Genomic DNA, 12,316 nt, shown 5'->3' with positions numbered 1-12,316 from the left:
TATGAGGGCCACATCACACTTATGAGGGCCACACTCTCAGGGGCCACATCACACTTATGAAGGCCACACTCTCAGGGGCCACATCACACTTATGAAGGCCACATCACACTTATGAAGGCCACACTCTCAGGGGCCACATCACACGTATGAAGGCCACATCACACTTATGAAGGCAACAGCCTCAGGGGCCACACCACACGTATGAGGGCCACACTCTCAGGGGCAACATCACACTTATGAGGGCCACACTCCCAGGGGCCACATCACACTTATGAGGGCTACACTCCCAGGGGCCACATCACACGTATGAGGGCCACACTCTCAGGGGCAACATCACACTTATGAGGGCCACGTCACACTTATGAGCGCCACACTCCCAGGGGCCACATCACATTGATGAGGGCCACACTTCCGGGGGCCACATCACACTTATGATGGCCACATGAAACTTATGAGGGCCACATCACAGTTATGATGGCCTCATCAAACTTATGAGGGCCACATCACACTTATGAGGGCCACACTCTCAAGAGCCACATCACACTTATGAGGGCGACACTCTCAGGGGCCACGTCACACTTATGAAGGCCACACTCTCAGGGGCCACGTCACACTTATGAGGGCCACACTCTCAGGGGCCACATCACACTTATGAAGGCCACACTCTCAGGGGCCACATCACACTTATGAGGGCCACATCACACTTATGAGTGTTAGGACTTGGCAAGAATGAGGACTCAGTTGCAGACGGGAAACGTTTGACGCAGGCTTTTATTCTGCTGTTTTCTATGAACTCTTCAGACAGAGTGAATAAACAAATGGCTACAAACTCTATAGTTGATATACTAGAGTAAAAAGGAAACGTAGTACAAGGCGTAAAACAATAAAAAGAAAATCACTCCAAAGGGAGGAAAAAAGACAATAGCAAAATTTACACTGATCCAATAACAAAAGCAACAACCTATGATAAGCTACACAAAAGAAAAAGCGCTCACAAAGAGGAAGAGACAAAACGCTATAACAGAAACTACTCTATAAAGAGTTAAGAAAAATCTACAAATTAAAGCGCTCCAAGAGGAGGGAAAAAAAGGCAGAGCACTATGAAATTAGCTCAACCAAAACTGACCAAAAACTTTAGCAAATCAAAATCACTCTTCAGAGGGTACAGAGAAATCAAAGAATAAATCAAGGCAATACTCAGCGACTTGGACAAGACTGTGGAAGACGGCTGGAGGTACACGACGACGGAACACTCTGGCACAGAACAGGAGGAGGACGAGACATTTATACACATGAGGGAGGGTGACACAGGTGGGCACAATCAGGCAATCAGGAGTGAAACAGGAGGAAGGGCAAGTGATCTGAAATGAGAGGGAGAGTTAACATTTCAAAATAAAACAGGAAATGACAAGACAACATGAAACCAGACAAAACTTCACCCAGGTGTGACAATGAGGGCCACATAATGAGGTGGCAGCCAAGTTCTGGCCCTGGGCTGTGAGTTTGACACCTGTGCTGGACATGTTTGTGGCGCCTCCTTGTGGTCACCTCCTCCTCCCCTTGTGGTCACCTCCTCCTTCCCTTGTGGTCACCTCCTCCTCCTCTTGTGGTCACCTCCTCCTCCTCTTGTGGTCACCTCCTCCTCCTCCTCCTCTTGTGGTCACCTCCTCCTCCCCTTGTGGTCACCTCCTCCCCTTGTGGTCACCTCCTCCTCCCCTTGTGGTCACCTCCTCCTCTTGTGGTCACCTCCTCACCTGGTGGTCACCTCATCCTCCCCTTGTGGTCACCTCCTCCTCCCCTTGTGGTCACCGCCTCCTCCCCTGGTGGTCACCTCCTCCTCCTCTTGTGGTCACCTCCTCCCCTGGTGGTCACCTCCTCCTCCCCTGGTGGTCACCTCCTCCTCCCCTTGTGGTCACCTCCTCCTCCCCTTGTGGTCACCTCCTCCCCTGGTGGTCACCTCATCCTCCCCTTGTGGTCACCTCCTCCTCCCCTTGTGGTCACCTCATCCTCCCCTTGTGGTCACCTCCTCCCCTTGTGGTCACCTCATCCTCCCCTTGTGGTCACCTCCTCCTCCCCTGGTGGTCACCTCATCCTCCCCTTGTGGTCACCTCCTCCTCCCCTTGTGGTCACCGCCTCCTCCCCTGGTGGTCACCTCCTCCTCCTCTTGTGGTCACCTCCTCCCCTGGTGGTCACCTCCTCCTCCTCTTGTGGTCACCTCCTCCCCTGGTGGTCACCTCCTCCTCCCCTGGTGGTCACCTCCTCCTCCCCTTGTGGTCACCTCCTCCTCCCCTTGTGGTCACCTCCTCCCCTGGTGGTCACCTCATCCTCCCCTTGTGGTCACCTCCTCCTCCCCTTGTGGTCACCTCATCCTCCCCTTGTGGTCACCTCCTCCCCTGGTGGTCACCTCATCCTCCCCTTGTGGTCACCTCCTCCTCCCCTTGTGGTCACCTCATCCTCCCCTTGTGGTCACCTCCTCCCCTTGTGGTCACCTCATCCTCCCCTTGTGGTCACCTCCTCCTCCCCTGGTGGTCACCTCATCCTCCCCTTGTGGTCACCTCCTCCTCCCCTTGTGGTCACCGCCTCCTCCCCTGGTGGTCACCTCCTCCTCCTCTTGTGGTCACCTCCTCCCCTGGTGGTCACCTCATCCTCCCCTGGTGGTCACATCCTCCTCCCCTTGTGGTCACCTCCTCCTCCCCTTGTGGTCACCTCCTCCCCTGGTGGTCACCTCATCCTCCCCTTGTGGTCGCCTCCTCCTCCCCTTGTGGTCACCTCATCCTCCCGTTGTGGTCACCTCATCCCCTTGTGGTCACCTCCTCCCCTTGTGGTCACCTCCTCCTCCTCTTGTGGTCACCTCCTCCTCCCCTTGTGGTCACCTCCTCCTCCCCTTGTGGTTACCTCCTCCCCTGGTGGTCACCTCATCCTCCCCTTGTGGTCACCTCCTCCTCCCCTTGTGGTCACCGCCTACTCCCCTGGTGGTCACCTCCTCCTCCCCTTGTGGTCACCTCATCCTCCCCTTGTGGTCACCTCCTCCTCCCCTTGTGGTCACCGCCTACTCCCCTGGTGGTCACCTCCTCCCCTTGTGGTCACCTCCTCCTCCTCTTGTGGTCACCTCATCGTCCCCTGGTGGTCACCTCCTCCTCCCCTTGTGGTCACCTCCCCCCCTGGTGGTCACCTCCTCCCCTGGTGGTCACCTCCTCCTCCCCTTGTGGTCACCTCTTCCTCCCCTTGTGGTCACCTCCTCCTCCCCTTGTGGTCACCTCATCCTCCCCTTGTGGTCACCTCCTCCTCCCCTTGTGGTCACCGCCTACTCCCCTGGTGGTCACCTCCTCCCCTTGTGGTCACCTCCTCCCCTGGTGGTCACCTCCTCCTCCCCTTGTGGTCACCTCCTCCTCCTCTTGTGGTCACCTCATCCTCCCCTGGTGGTCACCTCCTCCTCCCCTTGTGGTCACCTCCCCCCTGGTGGTCACCTCCTCCTCCCCTTGTGGTCACCTCTTCCTCCCCTTGTGGTCACCTCCTCCTCCCCTGGTGGTCACCTCCTCCTCCCCTTGTGGTCACCTCCTCCTCCCCTGGTGGTCACCTCCTCCCCTGGTGGTCACCTCACTCTCCCCTTGTGGTCACCTCCTCCTTCCCTTGTGGTCACCTCCTTCTCCTCTTATGGTCACATCCTCCTCCCCTTGTGGTCACCTCATCTTCTCCTTGTGGTCACCTCCTCCCCTTGTGGTCAACTCCTCCCCTTGTGGTCACCTCCTCCTCTTGTGGTCACCTCCTCCTCCCCTTGTGGTCACCTCATCCTCCCTTGGTGGTCACCTCCTCCTCCCCTGGTGGTCACCTCATCCTCCCCTTGTGGTCACCTCCTCCTCTCCTTGTGGTCACCTGCTCCCCTTGTGGTCAACTCCTCCCCTTGTGGTCACCTCCTCCTCTTGTGGTCACCTCCTCCTCCCCTGGTGGTCACCTCATCCTCCCCTAGTGGTCACCTCATCCTCCCCTTGTGGTCACCTCCTCCCCTGGTGGTCACCTCATCCTCCCCTGGTGGTCACCTCATCCTCCCCTTGTGGTCACCTCCTCCTCCCCTTGTGGTCACGTCATCCTCCCCTTGTGGTCACGTCATCCTCCCCTTGTGGTCACCTCCTCCCCTTGTGGTCACCTCATCCTCCCCTTGTGGTCACCTCCTCCTCCCCTGGTGGTCACCTCATCCTCCCCTTGTGGTCACCTCCTCCTCCCCTGGTGGTCTCCTCCTCCTCCCCTTGTGGTCACCTCCTCCTCCCCTGGTGGTCTCCTCCTCCTCCCCTTGTGGTCACCTCCTCCTCCCCTGGTGGACACCTCCTCCTTCCCTTTGTGGTCACCTCCTCCTCCCCTGGTGGTCACCTCCTCCTTCCCTTGTGGTCACCTCTTCCTCCCTTTGTGGTCAGCTCCTCCTCCTCTGGTGGTCACCTCCTCCCCTTGTGGTCACCTCATCCTCCCCTGGTGGTCACCTCCTTCTCCCCTTGTGGTCACCTCCTCCTTCCCTTGTGGTCACCTCTTCCTCCCCTTGTGGTCACCTCCTCCCCTGGTGGTCACCTCCTCCCCTTGCGGTCACCTCCTCCCCTGGTGGTCACCTCCTCCTCCCTTTGTGGTCACCTCCTCCCCTTGTGGTCACCTCCTCCTCCCCTGGTGTTCACCTCCTCCTCCCCTTGTGGTCACCTCCTCTTCCCCTAGTGGTCACCTCCTCCTCCCCTTGTGGTCACCTCCTCCCCTGGTGGTCACCTCCTCCTCCCCTGGTGGTCACCTCATCCTCCCCTTGTGGTCACCTCCTCCTCCCCTTGTGGTCACCTCCTCCTCCCCTTGTGTTCACCGCCTCCTCCCCTGGTGGTCACCTCATCCCCCCCTGGTGGTCACATCTTCCTCCCCTTGCGGTCACCTCCTCCACCCCTTGTGGTCACCTCCTCCCTTGGTGGTCACCTCATCCTCCCCTTGTGGTCACCTCCTCCTCCCCTTGTGGTCACCTCATCCTCCCGTTGTGGTCACCTCCTCCCCTTGTGGTCACCTCCTCCCCTTGTGGTCACCTCATCCTCACCTTGTGGTCACCTCCTCCTCCCCTTGTGGTCACCTCCTCCTCCTCTTGTGGTCACCTCCTCCTCCCCTGGTGGTCACCTACTCCTCCCCTTGTGGTCACCTCCTCCCCTGGTGGTCACCTCCTCCCCTTGTGGTTACCTCCTCCCCTGGTGGTCACCTCATCCTCCCCTTGTGGTCACCTCCTCCTCCCCTTGTGGTCACCGCCTACTCCCCTGGTGGTCACCTCCTCCTCCTCTTGTGGTCACCTCATCCTCCCCTGGTGGTCACCTACTCCTCCCCTTGTGGTCACCGCCTCCCCTGGTGGTCACCTCCTCCCCTGGTGGTCACCTCCTCCTCCCCTTGTGGTCACCTCTTCATCCCCTTGTGGTCACCTCCTCCTCCCCTGGTGGTCACCTCCTCCTCCCCTTGTGGTCACCTCATCCTCCCCTTGTGGTCACCTCCTCCTCCCCTGGTGGTCACCTCCTCCTCCCCTTGTGGTCACCTCCTCCCCTGGTGGTCACCTCCTCCCCTGGTGGTCACCTCACTCTCCCCTTGTGGTCACCTCCTCCTTCCCTTGTGGTCACCTCCTTCTCCTCTTATGGTCACATCCTCCTCCCCTTGTGGTCACCTCCTCCTCTCCTTGTGGTCACCTCCTCCCCTTGTGGTCAACGCCTCCCCTTGTGGTCACCTCCTCCCCTTGTGGTCACCTCCTCCTCCCCTTGTGGTCACCTCATCCTCCCCTGGTGGTCACCTCCTCCTCCTCTTGTGGTCACCTCCTCCTCCCCTTGTGGTCACCTCCTCCCCTGGTGGTCACCTCATCCTCCCCTGGTGGTCACCTCATCCTCCCCTTGTGGTCACCTCCTCCTCTCCTTGTGGTCACCTCCTCCCCTTGTGGTCAACTCCTCCCCTTGTGGTCACCTCCTCCTCTTGTGGTCACCTCCTCCTCCCCTGGTGGTCACCTCACCCTCCCCTAGTGGTCACCTCATCCTCCCCTTGTGGTCACCTCCTCCTCCCCTTGTGGTCACCTCCTCCCCTGGTGGTCACCTCATCCTCCCCTGGTGGTCACCTCCTCCTCCCCTTGTGGTCACCTCATCCTCCCCTTGTGGTCACCTCCTCCTCCCCTTGTGGTCACCTCCTCCTCCCCTTGTGGTCACCTCCTCCCCTGGTGGTCACCTCCTCCCCTGGTGGTCACCTCCTCCCCTGGTGGTCACCTCCTCCTCCACTGGTGGTCACCTCCTCCTCCCCTTGTTGTGGTCACCTCTTCCTCCCCTTGTGGTCACCTCCTCCTCCCCTTGTGGTCACCTCCTCCTCCCCTTGTGGTCACCTCCTCCCCTTGTGGTCACCTCCTCCCCTTGTGGTCACCTCCTCTTCCCCTTGTGGTCACCTCCTCCCCTTGTGGTCACCTCCTCCTCCCCTTGGGGTCACCTCATCCTCCCCTTGTGGTCACCTCCTCCTCCCCTTGTGGTCACCTCTTCCTCCTGGTGGTCACCTCCTCTTCCCCTTGTGGTCACATCCTCCTCCCCTTGGGGTCACCTCATCCTCCCCTTGTGGTCACCTCCTCTTCCCCTTGTGGTCACCTCTTCCTCCCCTTGTGGTCACCTCCTCCCCTGGTGGTCACCTCCTCCTCCACTGGTGGTCACCTCCTCCTCCCCTTGTTGTGGTCACCTCTTCCTCCCCTTGCGGTCACCTCCTCCCCCCCTGGTGGTCACCTCCTCCTCCCCTGGTGGTCACCTCCTCCTCCCCTTGTGGTCACCTCTTCCTCCTGGTGGTCACCTCCTCTTCCCCTTGTGGTCACCTCCTCCTCCCCTTGTGGTCACCTCATCTTCCCCTTGTGGTCACCTCCTCCTCCCCTTGTGGTCACCTCCTCCTCCCCTTGTGGTCACCTCTTCCTCCTGGTGGTCACCTCCTCTTCCCCTTGTGGTCACCTCCTCCTCCCCTTGTGGTCACCTCCTCTTCCCCTTGTGGTCACCTCCTCCTCCCCTTGTGGTCACCTCATCCTCCCCTTGTGGTCACCTCCTCCTCCCCTTGTGGTCACCTCTTCCTCCTGGTGGTGACCTCCTGCTCCTGGTGGTGACCTCCTGCTCCTCGTGCAGGACCAGGCGTCGAAGGACAAGGCCCTGCAGAACATGGCCGCCCTGTCGTCAGCACAGATTGTGTCTCCCAGCATGATGAAGAATCATCTTCCTCTTCCTCCACTGCCTCCTGCTCCCTACCAGCCAGGCAGAGTGAGACCTCCCTCTTCTCTTCTGGCTACAATCTTTCTTTCACTACTTTTCTACTCTTCCACTGATTGGGAACTTTGTTGTGTTCCAGTTCTGGTCGGCACCCATCCCGGGCCAGCCTGGACCTTCTCAGGAGTAAGTAGGCGGGGCCAGCAGAGACTAGTTAGGCCAGTGGGAGGAGCCTGTTTAACCAGTCACCTTTGTGCACACCAGGCTGGTTCTAGATCTCAACCCGGGACGGACTCCTGGGCTTGGTCGCACCAGCCATGCGTAAGTTCAGCTGAGCACCAACCAACTAACTAACTAACTACAACTAGCTAACTACAAGTAACTAACTACAACTAACTAACTCCCCCGAGGTTCCTGCACCAAATGTAACAATTAAGATGCTCAATTGTTGTATTGATCTGCAAAATGGAAGATTTGTTATGAAGAAGGTGGACTTACGCTTTGCTGGTGCAGCAACACATGACACTAGTATTCATCTTACAGCCTTATTCCAACTGGAATACGTTCTTTTTGTCCTCAAAATTCTACACACAACACCCCACAATCACAATGTGAAAGTTTTTAAAACATGTTTGGAAATGACACATTTCAAAAAGCTCTAAAAGAAAAAAATCAATACACCACATTTTTGCTAATTTATTAAAAATAAAAATCGACTTTGTTTGTAATAGAATATAAAAAACTCATAAAAACCAAACTTTTCAACACTCCTTTTTTAGACATTTTTGGAAATGTTCGAAAAATTTAAAACAATACCTTTTAATTTACCAAAAATTTCAAGAAGCTCTAAAAAGAAAAAGAAAAAATCTAATGTATTTATAGTAGTTTTAAAAAAAAAAACCTTTTCAACTTCCCCCCACAATGACAATGTGAAACATTTTTTTTAGACATTTTTGGAAATGTATGAAAAATTAAAAACAATACTCTTTTATTCATAATACATTTCAAAAAGCTCTAAAAAGAAAAAAAAATGAATACATCACATTTTTGCAAATGTATTAAAAATGAAAACCGACTTAAATAATGTATTATTTATAATATAATTAAAATAACTCTCAAAAAACCTTTTCAACACCCCAAAATGACAATGTGAAACACTTTTTTAGACATTTTTGGAAATGTATGAAAAATTAAAAACAATACTCTTTTATTTACAATACATTTCAAAAAGCTCTAAAAAGAAAAAAAAATCAATACACCACATTTTTGCAAATGTATTAAAATAAAAACCGACTTTGTTTATAATAGAATTTATAAAACTCTCATAAAAACCAAACATTTGAACACCCCACAATGACAATGTGTAACACTTTTTTAGAAATGTTTGGAAATGTTCGAAAAATTTTAAACAATACCTTTTAATTTTCAATAAATTTTAAGAAGCTCTAAAAAAAAAAAAACAATACACCAAATTTTAGCTAATTTATTACAAATAAAAATCTACTTTATTTATAGTAGTTTAAAAAAAACATTTTTGCAAATGTATTAAAAAATACAAATCGACTTTATTTATAATATAATTAAAGTAACTCTCAAAAAAAACAAACAACCTTTTCAACTTTCCACAATGACAATGTGAAACATTTTTTTTAGACATTTTTGGAAATGTATGAAAAATTAAAAACAATACTCTTTTATTCATAATACATTTCAAAAAGCTCTAAAAAGAAAAAAAAATCAATACACCACATTTTTGCAAATGTATTAAAATAAAAACCGACTTTGTTTATAATAGAATTTATGAAACTCTCATAAAAACCAAACATTTCAACACCCCAAAATGACAATGTGTAACACTTTTTCAGAAATGTTTGGAAATGTTCGAAAAATTTTAAACAATACCTTTTAATTTTCAATAAATTTCAAGAAGCTCTAAAAAGAAAAAAAATCAATACACCACATTTTTGCTAATTTTTTAAAAATAAAAACATACTTTATTTATAGTAGTTAAAAAAAACTTTTCAACACCCCACAATGACAATGTGAAACACTTTTTTAGACATTTTTGGAAATGTATGAAAAATTAAAAACAATACCCTTTAATTTATAATACATTTCAAAAAGCTCTAAAAAGAAAAACAAATCAATACACCACATTTTTGCAAATGTATTAAAAAGTAAAAATCGACTTTATTTATAATATAATTAAAATAACTCTCAAAAAAAACAAAAAACTTTTCAACACCCACAATGACAATGTGAAACACTTTTTTAGACATTTTTGGAAATGTATGAAAAATTAAAAACAATACTCTTTTATTTACAATACATTTCAAAAAGCTCTAAAAAGAAAAAAAAATCAATACACCACATTTTTGTAAATGTATTAAAAATAAAAACCGACTTTGTTTATAAAAGAATTTATAAAACTGTCATAAAAACCAAACATTTCAACACCCCACAATGACAATGTGAAACACTTTTTTTAGACATTTTTGGAAATGTACGAAAAATTAAAAACAATACCTTTTAATTTACAATACATTTCAAGAAGCTCTAAAAAGAAAAAAAAACAATACACCAAATGTTTGCTAATTTATTAAAAATAAAAATCTACTTTATTTATAGTAGTTTAAAAAAACTCTGAAAAAAAACAACCTTTTCAACACCCCACAATGACAATGTGAAACTTTTTTTTTTAGACATTTTTGGAAATGTATGAAAAATTAAAAACAATACTGTTTTATTTATAATACATTTCAAAAAGCTCTAAAAAGAAGAAAAAAATCAATACACCACATTTTTGCAAATTTATTAAAAAGTAAAAATCGACTTTATTTATAATATAATTAAAACAAGTCTCAAAAACAAAAAAAAACTTTTCAACACCCCAAAATGACAATGTGAAACACTTTTCTAGACATTTTTGGAAATGTATGAAAAATTAAAAACAATACTCTTTTATTTACAATACATTTCAAAAAGCTCTAAAAAGAAAAAAAAATCAATACACCACATTTTTGCAAATGTACTAAAATAAAAACCGACTTTGTTTATAATAGAATTTATAAAACTCTCATAAAAACCAAACATTTCAACACCCCACAATGACAATGTGTAACACTTTTTTAGAAATGTTTGGAAATGTTAGAAAAATTTAAAACAATACCTTTTAATTTTCAATAAATTTCAAGAAGCTCTAAAAAGAAAAAAAATCAATACACCACATTTTTGCTAATTTAAAAAAAATAAAAACATACTTTATTTATAGTAGTTAAAAAAAACTTTTCAACACCCCACAATGACAATGTGAAACGGTTTTTTTTAGACATTTTTGGAAATGTATTAAAAATTCAAAGCAATACTCTTTAATTTACAATACATTTCAAAAAGCTCTAAAAGAAAAAAATCCATACACCACATTTTTGCAAATGTATTAAAAATTTAAATTCACGTTATAATAGTTACTAATACTCATAATACCTCATAATTGCTTTTAATTTTAGCAAATTTACTAAAAAATCTAAATCTTTATTTTCCTAATAGATTTCAAAAGGACTAAAGAAAATGTTTCAATCCCTCGTAAAGACAATGTCAAACAGTATTTGAAAGCAATTTTAGCCAATGTAATAAAACATCTAAATATTTGTAATTTTTCTAATAGATTTGAAAAAGCTTTAAAACATGTTTTCCAACACCCCATAATGATGATGTCAAACTTTTTTTTTTTTTAAATATCTGCCAAATTATTAAAAATAAAAAAATACTTTATTTATAGTACATTTGAAAAAGCTCTAGAAGAAAAAATGTTTTAACACCCCACAATGACAATGTGAAACACTTTTTATTTATTTATTTTTGCCAATGTATTAAAAATAAAAATCATCTTTATTTATAATAGATTTAAAAAAAACAACTTTTCACATTGTCTTTATGGGGTATTGTGTGTATAATTTAGAGGACAGAATTAGTGTATTGCTTATGGCAGTAAGATGAAAAGTGAAGCATCCTTCCAGGAAGTGAAAGACGAAGGCGTGCGTTTAAACGCTGCATCCTTCATGTCTTGTAGCATCAAGCCTTTTGCACAGCCGCCATACCCCAGCCTCTCAGGCCCGGTACCACAGTCCATACCAAGTAAGTGTCACCAGCGGACCTCCAGTGTGACCGTGAAGGACAAGTTCTTACCAGCAATGGGGATTGTTTTCTGTATGCTATGCAGGTTACGAGCCCTTGGCTCCGCCCCCTGCGCCCACGGCTACAGCGGTGCCCGTGTGGCAGGACCGGACCATCGCCTCCTCCAAGCTGCGCATGTTGGAGTACTCCGCCTTCATGGAGGTCCAGAGAGACCCGGACACTGTGAGTCCATGGCACAGCAGCATTACACATGCACCCATACGCTTTTTTCAGGGCTGACATCCATACCACTTATTATTATTATTATTATTATTATTATTATTATTATTATTATTATTATTATTATTATTATTACTATTATTATTATTATTAGTATTGTTATTGTTATTATTGTTATTATTATTATTGTTATTATTATTGTTATTATTATTGTTATTATTATTATTATTATTATTAGTGAGTCTGATAAACATGTGCAGTTATTTAAACATGAATAATAGACATCTTAAACATGAATCATATACATCAGTAAACACAAATAATATACATCAGTAAACATGAATAATATACATTAGTAAACATGAATAATATACATTAGTAAACATGAATCATATACATCAGTAAACACGAATAATATACATCAGTAAACATGAATAATATACATCAATAAACATGAATAGTATACATTAGTAAACATGAATAATATACATCAATAAACATGAATAATATACATTAGTAAACATGAATCATATACATTAGTAAACATGAATAATATACATTAGTAAACATGAAAAATATACATCAGTAAACATGAATAATATACATTATTAAACATGAATAATATACATCAGTAAACATGAATAATATACATTAGTAAACATGAAAAATATACATCAGTAAACATGAATAATATGCATCAGTAAACATGAATAATATACATTAGTAAACAAGAATAATAGACATCAGTAAACATGAATAAT

At 46.2% G+C, this 12,316-nt stretch overlaps 1 protein-coding gene across 6 annotated transcripts in view; it reads left to right on the top strand.

Moving 5' to 3' along the window:
- The window catches only part of tead3b (TEA domain family member 3 b), a 150,140-nt gene that overhangs the window by 125,623 nt on the left and 12,201 nt on the right, over window positions 1-12,316 (top strand). For 4 of the 6 annotated variants that reach the window (XM_062038115.1, XM_062038112.1, XM_062038114.1 and 1 more), the window contains 5 exons: window positions 7,125-7,256; window positions 7,345-7,388; window positions 7,467-7,523; window positions 11,272-11,336; window positions 11,410-11,558. In XM_062038115.1, the coding sequence (XP_061894099.1) occupies window positions 7,125-7,256; window positions 7,345-7,388; window positions 7,467-7,523; window positions 11,272-11,336; window positions 11,410-11,558 (447 nt within the window). Of the gene's footprint in view, window positions 1-7,124; window positions 7,257-7,344; window positions 7,389-7,466; window positions 7,524-11,271; window positions 11,338-11,409; window positions 11,559-12,316 lie in introns of all 6 variants that reach the window. The other 2 variants (XM_062038110.1, XM_062038111.1) reach the window with 2 other exon arrangements.

The sequence above is a fragment of the Entelurus aequoreus genome, linkage group LG26 (assembly GCF_033978785.1).
Source record: "Entelurus aequoreus isolate RoL-2023_Sb linkage group LG26, RoL_Eaeq_v1.1, whole genome shotgun sequence".
NCBI lineage: Eukaryota > Metazoa > Chordata > Actinopteri > Syngnathiformes > Syngnathidae > Entelurus > Entelurus aequoreus.
Note: the sequence above shows the minus strand (reverse complement) of the source record. Positions and strands in the feature narration are given on the sequence as shown.